Source organism: Rhineura floridana, chromosome 17, assembly GCF_030035675.1.
Source record: "Rhineura floridana isolate rRhiFlo1 chromosome 17, rRhiFlo1.hap2, whole genome shotgun sequence".
NCBI lineage: Eukaryota > Metazoa > Chordata > Lepidosauria > Squamata > Rhineuridae > Rhineura > Rhineura floridana.
In genome coordinates, this window is record NC_084496.1 from 24661829 (window position 1) to 24680344 (window position 18516).

The following is an 18516-nucleotide window of genomic DNA, read 5'->3' on the forward strand; positions in this document are numbered from 1 at the left end:
GTGAGATCCACCCTTTGATTTCTGGTTCATTTAGGAGGAAGTAAATAACCTTCAAACCGACTTGCTTGCTAGTAAACATCCATCCCTAGGCACACACAGGCTTCAGATGCTCAAGAAGCATCCATCTTGAGAAACAAGCCTGGTTTGCTTGCTCACCTCATCAATTGCAGACTCCTCTATCAACCGAGGGGCATCTGAGGAGAGGAGGCCGTGGGTGGCCATGACAAAGATCTTGTAGGCACCTCTCTCTTTGAGCGTCTCAGCAGCGGCCAGGAAGCTATCCACGTCATCTATGATGTCATCCTGGCCAAGAGGACATGAAAACAGGGTCATCAGTGTTTCCTCAGTGAGGCCATATCAGAGAAATGGAAGGCTCAACTCAGTTAGGGTTGTCGCTAGAACTAATTATATATCACCAATTTGCAATCTTTTTGCTCAAAGGAGCCCAGGAACCTTTTTTCTAGCCTGAGGGCCGCATTTTCTTCTGGGCAGCCTTCCGGGGGGGCCACATGCCAGTGGTGGGTAAGACCAGGGGCAAAAGTGGACAAAGCAATGAATGCAAATTTTACCTTTGCACAGTAGACTAGTTTCTACAAAAACTCCTCTTGTTGCTTGTTTGGATGGATAATAAGTCAGAGTTCAAGGACACATTCCACCCAGGCCAGGAAAAAAAAAGAAAAGAAAACCCACTCAATGAAGGTATAAAGCAAAGCCACTTGGGGCTGTGGTCTGGGGAGAGTTCCGAGGGACAGCTTGATCCTGGATACAGAGGGCTGCCTTCATCCAAGCAAGTCTACCTGCACAGTATGATCTTCCCCAGAGGGCCTGGTCCCCATGTACCATCCAGCCCAAAGTAAGACAGAAGCCCATGAAGTGTACAGCCCTTTTTAGTGTGTGCTGCCAATTCTACTTCTTCCTCTCTGGGGCCACGTGTCTTGCTTCCATCCCACAGTATTTAAGGCAGCCCTTTTCTGAAAGGCCCAATTGGCCCATATGGCATTTCCTGCAAGCCACATCCAGCTAATGTCACGGAGGCTGTCCAATTCTGCTGGGGTAACACACTGGTGAAGCAGACCCCTGCAGGATCAAACCTTCCACTCATCAGCTGGTGAGCGGAGGGTTCAATCCTGGCTAGTGCTGCTTTGCCCCTCCCCTGCGGGTCAACTGTAATAGGTGGGTAGGACTGCCCATCTATCAGTCACTTCATGTTATCATGACATCCAATGACTGACAGGTGGGGGGGGCGCCCACCCCCTTTCAAAGTTGGTCCATGCAGGTGTGGGGAGATAAAGAACTGGCCCACCTGGCTGAAAAGGTTCCCCACCCCATCTTAAAAGGCTTGTTCTGGACTTATAAATTCAGACCTGACCTCTTACATTAGTTGCAACTAGTAGATTTTCCCCCTCCACTCTGCTCTGGTAGTTTGCTGTTGGCTTTTGTTGGCCTGTTCATTGTGTCGCAGTTCTTGCATTGACTTTTTAAATGTTGTTAGTTGCCCCAACATGGGAGGAGGAGATGCAAGTGTTCAATAAAATACAGAAGTGGAAGAGAAATGAGGTGGGGCAGGGGTCGGAGGAGGATTCCAAGGCCGCCTTATTAACAAAATTTATATACCATTTGACTATGAAAAACCTCTTAGCAGTTTACAAAAAATACTAAAATTATTAATATATATATTTATTTAAAAAAACATGATTAAAAATAGTAGACTTAAAATAAAGATATTAAAAAATCAGCATTTATGTGCCTAGAAAGCCTTGCCTAGACCAAAACCTTTTAAGCAACTGCCAAAAAGAATACAGCAAAGGCGCCTGCCTGATGTCAAGAGACAGGGAGTTCTGGCGTGTAGGTGATGCTACACTAAAAGGACGATTGCAGAATTGCAGATTGCAGAAGTGCAGAATGAGTATTGTGTGGCATGTTGAGTGGACACATATGGGGAAAGGAAGTTCTACCACAACTATTCACAGCTCCAAAAAAATAAAAATAAAAAATAAAAAGAGCCAAGTTCTTCAATGCCTCTGAATCCCAAACACACTGAGAGCTCACTGACTACTCCAGAGGAGGAGGGTCACTCAGCACCTGCTTGGAGACACCATTAATATCACATATTACAGGACAACGCCCTGATGAAGCCCTAGAAATCTCCATCACTGCATTGCAAACACAGTTTTGTGGAGCTCTGCAACAACAACAGGCTCTGCCACAGAACAGAAGGGAAAGTTATCCAAGAAGCAAATTGCAAGAGCATTTCCAGGGGTAACATCTGCTGCATCCCAATTGACAAGCTGCTGTAGACAATCGCAATTGCCAAAGAAAGAGGGGTTTTTTTTAAGTTTCTGTGGCAGGTCACAGCTATGTGTAAGATGGCAATGTGTACCCCCACAGGCCTGAAGTGTTTTGAAATGTGTTGCACTTGAGAAGCTCAATGAGGTACAGAATGGATGTGATTTTCACACTTGCTAATGTAGTAATGGAAACAGACCTCCAACCTGGTGCCTCCCAGATGTTTTGGACTACAACTCCCATCAGCCCTGGCTAGCAAGGCCGTCAGGGGATGATGCGAAGTATAGTCCAAAACATCTGGAAGGTACCAGGCTGAGGAAGGCTGCACTTGTTATTTATTACAAAACCTGTCCTGTCACTAGATTTTCAAACACGGGCTAATCTCTCTTCCTTTCTATCACCATCTTAAGAGTCCACCCTTCCTTGGGGAAATGAACCCTCCAGCTAATGCACAAGCCTTTCAACGTCTGTTACGCTGGATTGTTTTCAAGTCTCCTGTTCCTACGCAGTATGTTTGTAAAAGCAGCCATCATTAGAGTGTCTTATCTGATGCAACAACTGGATTAACAGCTCATCTAATAACTACAGGGGTGGAGAATAATCATCAACCATTTTATGTTGTTGAAAATGATTTAACTTTAAATAAACCACAGGACTGGAAGGGAGTAGAAAGGTAGTCAAGTTAAACACACACAAAAACAAGCTTACTTGTTAAAAGCAAGTAATTCTCTCCCCTTACTACTAGGAGCCATTTAATTTTAATCCAGTGATGGTTAGTGGCTCTGTGTCAGTGGGACAGTGGAATCTAATCTGGGTTTCTGTCTGACTTTTCAAGAGACTGAAACACCTTCTTCAATGCCTCCACTGGTCCACTGACATGAAGGCACCATCCGCCACCGTCTTAATCATGAATGGAGACGGAATGAGAATTAATGGCTGGGATTCCAGTTTCCTGTTAAGCATGAGAGGCTGTCCTAATTCAGTGAACTGGTGCACTTACAAGAAGCAGGTGTCCAGATTTGGACAACCACACCAGGCAATCGCCATCCATATTCCCACTCTGCTCAGAAGCATCTTGAACCCGACTTCCGGGAAGGGTGACTTAGCCTGTGCCTGCTTTTGAGACGGGCTCCTGCCTCAAAAGAAGCTTATTCAGATATATCAGTCAGTTTTTTCTTTTTTTTTTGACTGATTAAACTTCTCCCGGGTAGGGAGAAACGAAGAGATTAACCTCAAAGCCTATTTTTGTTGGGACGACCAGATCTCATTAATTTATGGGACGAGGTCCAGCCGACGAAGGTGGGACGGATTTTCAACAGCAAGCTCTATCTGTTAAAGCGAACGTTCATCTTAGCTTCTAAGAGAGAACGCACTAACAGGCAAGCACCCTTCTTTCTATATTTTTCTTTTACTTGACTTAAATTGTTGCTGTTTAAAAGAGATTTGCCAGATTGATCAGTTTTTGACATCTCACTGGGGAGCCGTAACTTCTCTCTGCTACGCACTAATTAATAGCTTATCTCTGTTTTTGTTGCAAAAAGCTGTCCTGGATTTGCATTCTAAAGATACACACAGAAGAGGGATTTCTATTCCAGATTTTTATTTTGAAAAATATTATACTGTTTTGAGACTACTCTCTTTTTGGTCTATTTTATTTTGACGAATCTGTTTCTTGACGATTGCCATTAATTGTTTCGATCCTGGGAACTGCATTTTGTTTACTTAACTATTGGAGAGATAAGGCTGTCTGCTCTGTTTATACTGTGATGTCACCAAGTTTGGAGTATTAACCCAATTGTTGCTGAAATAAGAAGTGGTTTTCCTATATTTTTCTTTTAAAATGGCAATTAAGAAAGTGGCTGAGAATCTGGAAATAACTATGTTTCAGAAAATAATGGATGAGATTGAGATAACGAAAATTGAATTGAGTAAAATGAAGCAGGAGATTAAAGATATAAGGGTCCCTGTGAGAGAGGTGACCCTGGAAGGGGTCCCTGTGAGAGAGGAGACCCCGGAGATTGGAACAGGGGTCCCTGTGAGAGAGGAGACCCTGGAGACTGGAATAGGGGTCCCTGTGAGAGAGGAGATCCCGGAGATTGGAACAAACGTGGAACAGGAACAAGATTTGGAGTCTATGGACTTTAGAAATAAAATCTATTGTTTGGAACTCAATGTTATCTCTGAAGAAATTAATGAAGATTCTAGAGATAAAGTTATCAATGGCATGGATTATCTTCTGGACTGGAATGATGTGATGGAGCCCAATATAGAGAAAATCTATGGAATTAACTGCAGCCATGTGACAATGGAAAAACTTTTAAGAGATGACTCAGTGTATTTTGAAAAAAAGAACAGAGATATGATTTTACAGCAGTATTTCAGCAACTTATTCAGAATGGATGGCAAGAAAATATTTGGGATAGAGGTAATTCCCATCAGACTCTTACTATATGACTATGGCTTTGACAGCAAGATTATTATGGAATACTGATAATGGAAGATTGGATATTGAAATTACTGGACTTAACAAGACTACTGAAGATGGAAGATGGAAAATGGAACTAATAGAGATAATAGAACAATGGCTACTGAAATTACTGAACCTAACAGATTCTGATGTGATGGATTAATTGAAATGTTTATTTTGACTATGGTTATGACAATAAGATTATCATAATTAGTAATGAGATGGATTAATCGATATGCTTATCTGGAAAAAAAAATTGATAGATATATTTTTTAAAGAATTGAAACCTCTCTTTGACTTTTTGTGGAAAGAATAAAGTAATGTTTATGAGATTTGATGATTAAGTAAGATAACTACTGGAGGAAAGTGATTTTATAATATGACTTAAGAGACAGGATTGCTATATATTATAGACTTATAACTGATTTGATCTTTGACAAATGGGAAGTCAATATTTTACTCTTTATTTTTTATTTTTGTTTTTTTTTCTTTTTGTTTAACTATTTTTGATTTTGTTTTTTGTCTTTGAATGTTTTATGATTTTGTCTTGTATGTTTTATGAAAATCTGAATAAAAATTATTGAAAAAAAAAAAAAGAAGCATCTTGAACCCAATTATCTCCAAGTGTGATATGATAAAGGCAAGAGCCAATTTTTTTAAAAAAACCTCTGGTACAAAAGTAGCAGAGTTTAACAGGAAAAATACATTTGCAGTTCCATGAATGTGAGTTGCACATTCAGCTTTAAAAGGTTGGATTTCCTTGCAAAGATGCAGATACTGAAGCATGATCACTTTAGTTGTTGCTTCTGGGATTTAAATCTGGGGTTGGGAATCTTGTTCAGAGCAAGGGCCACATTCTCTCAAGGATAATCTTCTGAGGGCCACATACCGCTGCTGGGGGGGGGGCTGGAGGCAAAAGTAATGCATGCAACCTAAATTTGAACAATAGTCTGTATTCCAGCGAAACCAGAGTCAGAGATTTTTAATGGCTACCAGTTGTTTACCGGGCCCAATTCAAGGTGTTGGTATTGACCTTTAAAGCCCTATACGGTTTTGGCCCAGTTTATCTGAAGGAGCGCCTCCAGCATCACCAATTATGCCGCCTGACGAGATCAGCCGCGCAAGACCTTCTCTCGGTCCCACCAGTTAGGACAGTGAGGCTGGTGCAGACCAGAGAGAGGGCATTTTCGACTGTGGCCCCCACCCTCTGGAATTCCCTTCCTTTCGATCTTCGCCATGCCCCCTCCCTGATAGGTTTCCGCCGGGCCTTGAAAACCTGGCTGTTCAGGCAGACCTACGGGACCTCTGGGGTGGTTTAGTTTTAATACTGATATTATTAATTATTATGATGATTTTTGTGGTTTTATTGTATTTATTGATGAAATTGTACGTCGCCTAGAGTGGCCGTTGATTCAGCCAGATAGGCGACTCAGAAACAAAATTTATTATTATTATTATTATTATTAATACAAAATCACCTCTCTATCCAAGCAACGGAAATGCATTATCATAATTCCAGCAGGCACAGGTACTTGAAGCGGCCACAGACCAGAGCTGGTGAGGGGTGTGTCTGGAGCAGAGGGTTCCCCAAGGTTCCCCACCCCTGGTTTAAACACAGACAAGCAAAGCTACTTTGCCATGGGGGATTACACACACAATCCGACGGTACCTCAGAAGTTATTTTGTCATTACCTTGTGTATTAAATTTTAAGTAGAACATGAATTGGCTCTTAAGTCTCAATACTTCCTCACAAGATGCTGTAGTTTCTTCCAAGTATGAGAAAGATCTGGCCATAAGAGGCATTCTGCTGAAGCTTTCTCACTCCTTTCACTAGAAGAACTCTAAGCTCCAAGTTCAGGATAAAGGCTTTGCAAGGCATGGCTTTGTCAGTGCCCAAAATGCTATTTAAGGGATTTCAACAAGTTCCCAGGGCAGCTTACACAGAGCTCAGGTTACAGGAAACACAACTTTAAAACTCAGAAAGTCGAACCATGTTAAGGAACAGTTCAGAGACACAGACATGTTGCAATATTGAGAGAGGCAGGGAACCTCTAGGCCGTGGGCCTAATTAGGCCCAACCGGCCATTTCAGCCAAACCATGCCTACCTGCCCCAGATGGTCACAGCAGCGCTCGCAAAGGCTCCGGGTTTTGCAAGCTCTGGCAATCAGCTGATTTATTTCAAACCACAGGGTCAAAAGAAAATGGGTCGCCTGACATCACTGTGATATCAGGTGAATGACAGGTGGGCAGCCTCATCCACTTGTCAAGTTGGCCTGCAGGGCATGGGGAAGGTTAAGGATCCGACTCACCAGCCAGATCCAGGTCCCCACCCCTGATTTATTAAGAGAATATCATAAAAGCAGCCAGCAGAAATAAGAACAGGCCAGGTTAAAGAGCCTGGGAAAAATAGAAATGATAGTTTATGTTCAAAATGAAAATGAAGGCAAAAGGCAAGCACCCCTGGGGAGGCCAATTTACAGGACCCATTTCAAGTTAAATCGGGGGGGGGGCAAGAGGCAGAGGAAAATTGATTTTCAACTTAAACCAGAGAGTTCAGTTCAAAACTGTTTTGACAAAGTATTCTTTATTTTCCTGAACTGTCAGGTTATTACTCAAGCTTAGGATCAAAACCAGCATCTAAATGAACTTCTGACCTCAAGATGTCTTACACTCCTAAGAGAAATCATCAAGGTACATAACTTTCCATGCACACCCTTCTCAAACAAAATCCGCAGGTTACTGCACTAAAGCAGCTACATACCACAATGATGGCTATCCTTCCACCTACATCACCAACCACCGTGATGGGAGGCTTCTCCTTTGGAATCAGCACTGATAAAAAGAGAGAGAGAGAGAGAGAAATAAAGAGTCTATAGTATCACAGCAGACTTTTCACCTTTTAGCATCCTTCCCCTTATTCTTATCTACAAGATGTTATCAGCTGATATTTTCCCCAACCATTGATACTCTGCCTGGGCAGCCAGTGGGCATCCTACCAGACTCAGCCTGTCTTGGTATTGTGCATTTCTGAGTTTGACATTTCATGCCCTTTGTTTACTAAAAGCAGCCAGGCTCCCCAAAAGCACAAGGAAGTTGGGCAGTTGAGAGACCTCCTCGGAAGAGAGCATGATGAGGCCTGGATGGACAGAATTAACTTGCAGGAGTTGAACTTTGTACTCTACCTTCTTCTCTTAAGGGGGCTACTCCACCAGAAGGACCGTCTTCGTTAATACTTCATCCATGTTCAAGCTCTGTGGTTGCTCAACAGTTCCCAGGCCATATTGAAGTACATCTCCAGTGCACGCACACCTCTTCACATTCTGTTTTTTAAAGTTTCTTTGCTGACTTTCTGCTCTCCAGATGGTCAAGAATAAAGAAATATATAGAGGAGAGATAACCAATGTGGTGCCCTCCAGATGATGTTGGACTACAATTCCCATCACCCACGACCACTGGCTATGGTGGAGGGGACTGATGGGAATTGTAAACATCTGGAAGGCACCACATTGGCTACCCCTGATCTAGAGGATCCCGACACAGAGGATTTTAAGTTGTCATTAACAGCACACCAACAAGGGAGCTCGTTACAACTTTAGCAGTCCTGATTGTGTCCTTCTGGACTCCACTCTCATTAAGACAATGAAAAAGGAGACAGAACTAAGTTTCTTATTTCACATAAATGACTCCCAATTGATGGGCCTCATTCAAACATATCTGGGAGCCCAATTCCCCATTATGTGCTTGTTACTTTGAAAAAGTGCCAGCCATGCCAGATTTCACTTCCTGTTGAAAGCAGCGACACCTGCAGGGCACATTAAAAGCTGTCCTTACTGATGCCAACAACTCCCAACAGCAAGTCAATTAGGGAGCAACAGAGCACAAAAACCGTTTACGAAATCACAAACTTCATAGAGCTGCAAAAGGCCAGAGTCAGAAGTGCAAATGCCCCCCATGGTTCAGTATGGCAGGGTGGGGGTCCTGTGGTTCTTCAAGTACCGTTGGACTCTGGCCCTAGCCAGCATGGCTGATGGTCAGGGATGAGGAGAGCTGTAGCCCAACAGTATCTGGAAAACCCCAGACTCCAGACTCCTTGGAGTACAATAAAACAGCCATCACTGTGGCAGGCAGTGTCTCTATGGAGGGAGAGACTGTCTCCAGTGGATGTGGGGAACTTTTTGCCTGCCAGAAGTTGCTGTACTACAACTCCCATCAGCCCAGGCAGGCATGGCCGATGTTCAGAGATCATGGGAGCTGTAGTTCAGCAACATGTGGAGAGCCAAAGGTTCCCCACACCTGGTCCACAGGAAGGATCTCTGGAAAGTCCTGCAGATCTCTCCCCACTGAGAATGGAGATATGTGGCTTCTCCATTGCACAGGGAGCCAAGCCACCCAGTGTCGGGGACAGAGGGCTGATTTCACTACCAACACCACATACAGCACTGCCACTTTCCCCCACAGGAATAAATGGCCAACATTTACTTATATGGGACAAGGTCACTGGACAGGTTCAGGGGAACCATGATGGGGGAGTATTATACCCTTGACAGAGCCTTTTCAGTGGTGGCTCCGTTTGTGGAATGCCCTCCCCAGCAAGGTGTGTCTCCATTACTACTGACTTGAAGAGAAAACACTCCTGTTCAACCCAGGCATTTGATAGCTCAAGGAGGCCTCTCCTGGCAACCTGGAGATCACTGGATGGAAGAATGTTTTCCAACCGTAACTGGGTTCTAGAAAGTTTTTAAACTGTTTTTAGAATGCTTTTCTTTTTCTTGTCGTTAAATTGTTTTGTTATGTTTGCCACCCTGGGCTACTTCAGGAGGAAGGGAAGGATATAAAATTTAATAAAATTCTAGCGCTGCTAGGAGCCTTGCCTGCTCATATCTACTGGCCTCCCAGTCCTATGTTTTGTCTCTTGGCCATGCCAGATTGTGACTGTATCCTGGGGCACTGGTTTTTATACAGATAGATTAGATAGATACTTTCAGTAGCATTTCTTCACAGCTTTGAGGAAGAGGTCAAGAAAGTGGGGGGACCAAATGCACATTTAAAACTGCTACAGTGCTTTGCAGCAGACCACACTAAGAGACTTAAGAGGGCCTAACATGGATCAAATATGATGCTATATGCTACAAATCCCAGCTTCATTGAAAAAAAAACTGGGGACATGAAGCAAGTCCACATTTTCTTTAAACGGAACTGAGAAAGGCTTTAAATGCTTTGCTGAAAAGCACTATTCTTTTCCAGAGTCAATTTCCAAGCACAGGGCAGGACTGGGTCAATGGATTTTCCACCAGAAGTTGCAGCAAGCACTTGCCCAGATCCTATAACCTAGGTTGCATACATTTACCATTTAAATGTATTATTTATATTTATTCATTATCATTATTTTTACCCCGCCCTTTTTCCAAAACTGGAACTCACGGCGGCTTCCAGATAAAAGCACACATATAATTAAAAACATACGAAAGTCTAGATTAAAATCAAATTAAACAATTTACAGTATTAAAAACATTCATACATACAGTTAAAATAATTCAAACTCAGTTTAAAATAATGCAGTTAGGCAACAGCAATGCAGCACCCTTCAAGACCTGTCCTTAACAGCTTTCAGTTCCAAAGACTTGTTGAAATAAAAAAGTCTTTGCTTGCCGACGGAAGGACTGCAAGGAGGGGGCCATTCTTGCTTCCCTAGGAAGGGAGTTCCAAAGCCTTGGGGCAGCCACTGAAAAGGCCCTATCTCACGTCCCCACTAGTCGTGCTTGTGAGGACGTAGGTATTGAGAGAAGGGCCTCTCCTGAGGATCTCAGGGCCCAGGCAGGCTCATATAGGGAGATACGGTCTGACAGATAGCCTGGACCTAAGCCATATAGGGCTTTATAGGTCATCACCTCTTCCGATATGAACCGGCCCGTGCACTACGTTCTGCTACGAAGGCCCTCCTCCAGGTTCCAACTCACAGGGAGGCCCGGAGGGTGATGACAAGATCTAGGGCCTTCTCAGTGGTGGCCCCCGAACTATGGAACAGTCTCCCCGAGGAAGTACGCCTGGCACCGACTTTGCTCTCCTTCCGGCGCCAGGTCAAAACCTTCCTATTCTCTGAAGCATTTTAAGTTACACTGATTTACTTTTAAAAATGTTTATTGTATTGGATTGTTGATTGTATTTTAGTATTATTTTGTTATTCATTGTATTTTTATGCTATTTTATGTTCACCGCCCGGAGAGCTATTGCTAGTCGGGCGGTATATAAATTTAATAAATAAATAAAATAAATAAATCACCAGCACTTTGAATTGTGTCTGGAAACAGAGTGGCAACCAGTGGAGCTTTTGTAACAGGGGAGTCGTATGGTCCCTGTAACCAGCCCCAGTTAACATTCTGGCTGCAGCACGTTGCACCAACTGAAGTTTCCGAACAGTCTTCAGAGGCAGCCCCATGTAGAGCGCGTTACAGTAATCTAAACGGGATGTAACTAAGGCATGTGTCACCGTGGCCAGATCAGATGGCTCAAGGAACGGGCGCAGTTGGCGCACTAATCTTAATTGTGCAAAAGCACTCCTGGCCACCGCAGAAACCTGGGCCTCCAAGTTTAAAGCTGAGTCCAGGAGCACACCCAAACTGCGAACCTGCGTCTTCAGGGGGAGTGTAACCCCATCCAGCACAGGCTGAATCCCTATTCCCTGATTTGCCTTTCGACTGACCATACATTTAAAGCATGCTGCTTCCCCCAAAGAATCCTGGGCGCTATAGCTTACCCCTCACAGAACTACAAGTCCCAACGCACTTAAACTAGCTCTCCAGGATTCTCTGGGGGAAGTTATAGCCTTTAAATGTGTGATGTAGAAGTGACTTTACAAGAGAGGAAGCTACCCATGGGGGATGGAAGTCTCCTTTGAAGGATGCCCACCCAGAGAAGCAGGCTCCCTCACACAAGGTTACTTACTGGGCATCTCTAAGCTGGGATGAATGGCAGCTACGCTTTTAGCCGTTGGGGGCGAATGCCGGCCATCCACTAGGTCAGACTCTGCGTCTTGAGCCTCCCCGTGTATCACCGCAATCCCCAGCCTCAAGCGCTCCGCAAACGACTGTGCCCTGCAGACAAGGGCAAGAGAGCACCGTTAAAACACCTCCATCACTGACACAAAGGATGCGACACAAAGGATGCGAGAGAAACACCCATTCAAATATGGGAGCCAAGGTAGGGAGCCCTCCCTCCTAATATAGGCTCATGGATCTGTCAGTTCCCATTATCATCTTCACATCTGTTCTAAACACAGATCATCTCACATATCTAGTCCAGCATCCTCTTTTGCCACAGCAGCCAATCAGGTGTCTCTGGGAAGCCCACAAATAAGGCACAAGGGCAACAGCACTCTCCCACCCTAATTCTCCAGCAACTGGCACTTAGAGGCACAGCGTCTCTGATCCTGGATGCTGCATCTAGCTATCATGGCTAGTAGCTATTGATAGCCTTAGCCTCCATGAATTTGTGCAAATTTAAAGACATCTAAGTTGGGGGCCATCACCACATCTTTTTTACAGCTTTGCACGGAGTGAAATTATTCCTTTTGTCGGCCCTGGTGATCTCACATTACTCAGTTTCCTTGATGGAGTCTCAATTGAAAGAGGGATAAAAGCTTCTCACCCCCAAATTTTCCATACACCATATAATCTAAGAAACCTCAATTACATCTTCCCTTAGTTGCCTTTCTTCTAAACTAAGAAATCCCAAACTTTCCCCATAAGGGAACTGCTCCAGTCACCCATCATCTTGGTTGCTCTTTTCTAGACCTTTTTCCAATTCTACAATACCCCCCCCTTTTTTTAGGTGTGGCGACTAGAACTGTATACAGCATTCCAAGTATGACTGGACCACCTATCTTTATAAACACATTATGATATTAGTAGTTTAATTTTAACCACTTTCATAAAAATCCCCAACATGAAATTTGTCTTTTTCACAACTGCCACACACTGGGTCAGCATTTTTAACAAGCTAGTTCACTAAAACCCCAAATCCCTTTTCCTGATCAGTCAACACCAGCTCAAATCCCATGAGAAGTTAGGAATTTTTTTTTTCCCCCATACACAAAATTTTGTGTTTTATAGTCCGTTCAGCCATTTTGGAGAGAAAGTTTTGGGGCTCTTCACAGTTCATTTTTATTTTTACTACCATGAATAATTTAGTGTCCTTAGCAAACTTGGCCAACTCACTGCTCACCTCGTAACTCCAGATCATTTATGAACCAATTATGAAGCACCAGTCTCAATACAGATCCTGAGGGGAACCCACTTCGTATATTCTCCCATTCTTATTCTCCGCTTCCTGTTCTTGAACCAATTACTGATTCGTAAGAGGCTGTCTTATCCCATGGCTACTAAATTTTCTCAGTAAGGGCTTCTTTATTTTCTTTTTCAAAAAAAGTTTGACAAAGGGTACAATATTTACTGAATCACTCCTTACCCAAGTGCTTGACAACACCCTTGAAGAACTCCAGGAGTTTAGCAGGACAGAACTTATCTGTGCAGAAGCCAGACTGATTCTCTGTGTTTTGAATGGCTAGACCAACATTTATAACGACCCAGGTGGCAAAATTTGTTCTAGCTGTGGGGAAACTAAGAGCTAGACACCAAAGAAACCTTGTGGGGTGAGTGGGTTGTGCCCCAGCACCATCATGGCTATAATACTTATCCACTAAGTTATTGGGTGGGTCAGTGCACCTTTCACTCGGGAGAGGAAATTTTATTTGAAATTTAGTGCTGTTGTCCCTTTACTGTATGCTGTTGAACTGTGTTTGTTGAAATATAACTTGTATTTTAATATATTTTTCTCCTTTTAAATGTGATGAATTGTGGCAGCCTATGGCTTTGAGCAATAAATATTCGTTTCATTCAGTGGTTAAACCAAACGCTATGAGACAACCCCAGAAGGCATATCTTTGGCCTGACAGGATATTAGTTTGTGTCCCAAGGAATGGGAAGCAGATCCCTTTTCCACAGAGTGACACCCTCCTCCCCGCCCCCCCCAAGGGCCTCATTCTATACAACAACAAAAAAGCTGCTATCCTGGGAGTGATACCCCACCAAAGGGATCGGGTCATGGCTCAGGGGTAAAATATCAGCATCACATGCAGAAGGTCCCCAGTTCAATCCTTGACATGTCCAGGTAGGGCTGGGGAAGATCCCTGCCTGAAATGCTAGAGCCACTGCCAATCAGTATAGACAATACTGAGCTAGATGGACCAATGGCCTGACTCAGTATAAGGCAGCTTATTATTGCTTCTTACTGATGTCCAGTGCCCAGTTTTAGCCTCACATTACCCACAAATCTTATACCAGCCAGTGATTTGGTACTGGCCATAGGTGTCCTGTAGAAGACTCAAGGTATGTTCCTAGCGGTGTCTAGTTGCTAGCAAATATATTTCTTAGAAGTAATACTATGAGGTATCTTTAAGAAAACACATTAGCTTAATAAGTGCACACAATGTGAAGTTTGCAGCCAAGACCTGCTGCCTCCTCTTGCATATTATTAGAATATCATCCCCTATCTAAAGGCAAGCTTCAGATGTTAAAGAAGCTAGTTGATTCTGCAGTTATATGGTTTTGAAGAGTAGACTACTATCCACCCACCTCTTTGCAGATGCTGGAGATTTGGCCACAATCACAGCATTCCTGTAGTCTGGAATCTATTAAACAAAACCCAAAAGAGAAACAAAGTTGTCAGCTGTATCTCACTTTCCTCAGCTGAAGTTTAAGAGTGGCAGAAACTGGGTTCATCCAATGAAGATGGACACTGGAAGTTTCAGGAAAGGCAAAAAGAAGTCCTTCACACAACACACAAACTATGGAATCTGCTATCACAGGATGTAGTGATGGACACCAACGGCTTTAAAAGGGGATTAGACAAATTTGTAGAGAAGGCAAAGACTATCAACGGCTACTCCTCAGAAAAGCTATATTTAATGCGTTATGTCTAGGATCAGAGGTGCTATGCCTTTGAATACCAGTTGCTAAGAAGCCCAACTGGGGAGAGGGCTATTGCACTCGGGCCTGACTTGTGGGAACAGGACACTGGACTAGCTGGGCATTTGGTCTAATCTAGCAGGGTTCTCCTGATGTTATAGGTTTTTAATTCCCAACACTTCCTAAAAACACTGCTTCCTCTTGTTTCCAATATACCTTTCCCCTCTTAAAGAGCTCCCCAGCCCCGTCCAAAGAGGACAAGGCTCAGGGGCATTTCTCTAAATCTGTAGCAAAATACCACAGGACCCAAACGATGGAATTCTAGTGACAATGGATTGCCAGTTGTCTGCTCATGTTCCAGCTGCTTACGCAACACCGCCCCCCCCCTCATTTCTAGTCTTCATCTTGACTACAGGCGGAGACAGCTGGAACAAGCATTGCTCATCTCACTGCGCAAGCTTAGGATAGGGTGGACAAAGATCACCTCCCATTTATAGGGCCCAAATAACCCAGCCTGGAAGCTAATGATATGATGTTGCTCACCTCTTCTTGAATGTACTGCAGCAAAAATGGAGATGCTCTCAGGTTGTCGACTGGGACATTGAAGAAGCCTTGGATTTCCTTCTGGTGCAAATCCATGGTAATGAGGTGAGTCAGACCTTCGAGGAAAAAACAAGGGAACCAATACTTCAATGTCACTTCACCAACAAGGAGCAAAACCCTGTAGTCAATACGTGGCAGCTATTAAAATATATTCCTGAAGCAGCTTTGACTTAGGAAGTGCTTACCCCTTACACCACACAGTAAGTGTTAAGACTTTGTATTTTTAAATACCTGCTCTCGTGCTCTTATATCCCATCCTTCCTCAAAAGGAGCACCTCTCCCAAATTTTATTCTAGTAACAACCAGGTCAAGTAGGTGAGTGTCTAGCCCAGGTTTTGTGGCTGTGTATTGCCCTGGCCGTGAGCTTTCAGGTTTGAGAGATACCAAAGAGTCAATAAAGTCAGACTCTAGGTTTTCTTACAAGGAGATAGTTTATTCATTGAGTAATTTACAGCACACAGGCGTACCCAATAAATGGAACAGACTGCACGGTCCTGCAGAAACCAGGGTCAGTCTGAACGCCTCTACTGGGCACAAGCAACTTTCATAGGATCCATGTTTACCGGCACAGTGATGATGTTACATAAATGATTAATTGCTGCAAAAACATCAAGTCATGGCTTCTCAGCACACTATTTGATTGATCATGGGTTAACAAGGCATTTTCTCAAACTGATAATTAATTGCTACAAAAGACTACATCCTGGCACTAATTAACGTTAATGATAAACGAAGCTTCTTGGCACCCTTGAGCTAGCTTCTTGGCAGACGATCGCACTGCTCTCTGGTATGTAAACTTGTTAGCATTCCCGGTAAGACACCTGGGCACTAACAATGTTTACATTAACTGTCCTTTGACCCATCCTGCTGCCAGGGAAGCTCAAAGCTAAAATATCTAGCAAACGCTGACGTCCTGGAGGGAATACAGATCTCTATAGCCGCTAGCCGCTATGCATCTTGCAATAGCTATACATTTGCCTACAGGCTGGCTACAGTCTGGATGGGGATATGAGCTCTGGCCTCCACAGACCCCAGTCCAACACTCTAGCCCACCCGGAAGGCAGTGACCTGGATTGCTGCAGGCTCTTGTGGGGGCTCTACACACAACCCTTTTCTCCACTAGCCCTTCCCCTACAGTAAGAGGGAGGGGAATGAGCCACCTGATGCAGACAACTGAGCGTGGTTTTGCGTAACAGAGATGAGCCATATGTGAAGGTGCCCTAAGTCCTCCCTGCTCACCCCCTCTAAAGGGCTTGTGTGGAGCAAGCAGACCAATCTGTGCCACGCTGTGGCAGCTACAGCACCACCAGCTAGCTGAGCAAAGGGCAGACTACAGTCTCCTAAGCAGCTGTTTGCAGTGTCTGGAAAGAAAAGACGTTCATCTGCACGTATGGTTTGAATTCACGCTGCGCATGCAGAAATGGGCAAAGCAGGACTTGCTGACAGCAACAGGCAGCTGATCTGATAGCAAGCCCGCCTGGCAGCGCTAGAAGAGTTCATAACAAAGAACTTCTTAGCGCAGCCAATCCCAGCAAGACTTCCCAAGAAACAGTCAGGAGCTCACTTTAAGTTCCTGATTGTTCCTTTGCAGCTGCATCCTTACCTGTCCCACACCTAATGTCACGCATGGTATCAAGTGTGAGGTAGATGGGGGTAATTTGGGGAAAATGGCTTTGTGGGCAAAACTGGGGCCTGTGCCCACACTAATTTGGCCTGTGGGCCATCCATGTGTTACAGCAGGGGTGGGAACCTCTAGCTCATGGGCCAATCTTGGCCCACCGAAGGTCCAATTTGGCCTATGAGGCCATTTCCCCACCTGAGCAATATCAGCTGATGCGCAGGGACATTCCCAGCTGAGACTGTGCAGAGTTCTCTGCAGAGCGTTCATCAGCTGGTGAGTGGAGAGTTCAATCCTGCTGGCTGCTGCTTTGACAATGGGCTTCCTGAGGGGAATGCACTGGTGAAGCAGGCCCCTCCGCACCACCCCTGCAGGTCAGCTTTCATAGGTTGACCAGACCACTCACCTGTCTATGATCGTGAATCAGATTATTGACATGTGGATGGCCCCGCCCACCTAGCAAAGTTGGCCTGCAGCATGCAGGAGATGAAGATCTGGGTTGCCAGCCCAAGAAGGTTCCTCACCCCTATACAGCTCCAAACATTAAGGAACGCACACAACAAATGTTTTTATACCTTATCTAGAGACACACTTAATGCAATGCATGATTCCTGTTCTCTCTCCCACCCACCCCCACACCTTTTTCCTTGCATGGTAGAGCCTTGATCAGTTAGTGCTCAAACAGGGATCCACCTGTATCCTGCTTAGAGCCCCTTGGCAGGATAACTGGATATAAATAGAACATTTCTTGTTAGGAATAGGCAATGCTTGCTGACCAAATAAATCACAAAGAAATCTAACAGGTTCAAGATCCTGTTCCATTTACCCAAAGATCCTAACGTATTTCATAGCTGGTTTTAGTAGCATTTTATAGCAGCTCTTGTCTCACTGTTTTGTTCCTGTGATTTTATTGTTTTTTAAATTGTATGCCACTCTGGGAGACAGTCTTGGTACTAAAAGGATGGCTTATAAATTAACAAAAACAAATCTGCTGTGAAAAATGGGAATAGGTTCGTTGTATTCCTAGAGCGATCATTGTAATTAACAACATATTTCTACTCAGAAGTAAATCCACGCAGTTCAGGGAGGCTTACTCTCAGAGAAGTAGGTACAGGATTGTAGCCTTTGGTTTTGTAGAAGCGCTGGCCTAAGATTTTTGAACAGCTATTTAATGGGTGTTTTGTTTCACAGGGTATAATATGTCCTTCATTTGTAACTGCTTTTCTTAATTGGTACGCGGGACCTTTATATAATGCAAATCTCCTTCGTATGTTAATATTTTGATCTGTTAATTATGCAGTTATTTTACACTGTATTAGCACTTTGTGAATATGTCCTTACAGAAGTGTCAGTTAACTGTGTAACGCTTTAAAAAGGAAACTACAAAAACCTGATTAGAAGACCAAGAATGAGATCAGGACTGCCAATCTAAGCGTGTTCAGATGAAACTTGGTATTGTCTGGGTATTATCTCCCTAGATACGAGGAGAGATTTAGAGCACAATCCAACTCACCTTTCCGCCAGGCTGGGAGGAGTTGGATGCTGCGGGCCCCCAGCTGCGCTGGAAGGCTCCTGGCT

General features: G+C 44.0%; 1 protein-coding gene across 4 annotated transcripts in view; it reads right to left on the bottom strand.

The window, feature by feature from the left end:
- PRPSAP2 (phosphoribosyl pyrophosphate synthetase associated protein 2) overlaps window positions 1-18516 on the bottom strand; it is a 45217-nt gene that overhangs the window by 2347 nt on the left and 24354 nt on the right. For all 4 annotated transcript variants that reach the window (XM_061599776.1, XM_061599775.1, XM_061599773.1 and 1 more), the window contains 5 exons: window positions 15261-15376; window positions 14385-14440; window positions 11698-11846; window positions 7517-7587; window positions 157-303 (listed from right to left, as the gene is read on the bottom strand). In XM_061599776.1, coding sequence (XP_061455760.1) covers window positions 157-303; window positions 7517-7587; window positions 11698-11846; window positions 14385-14440; window positions 15261-15376 — 539 coding nt within the window. The remainder of the gene's footprint in view (window positions 1-156; window positions 304-7516; window positions 7588-11697; window positions 11847-14384; window positions 14441-15260; window positions 15377-18516) is intronic.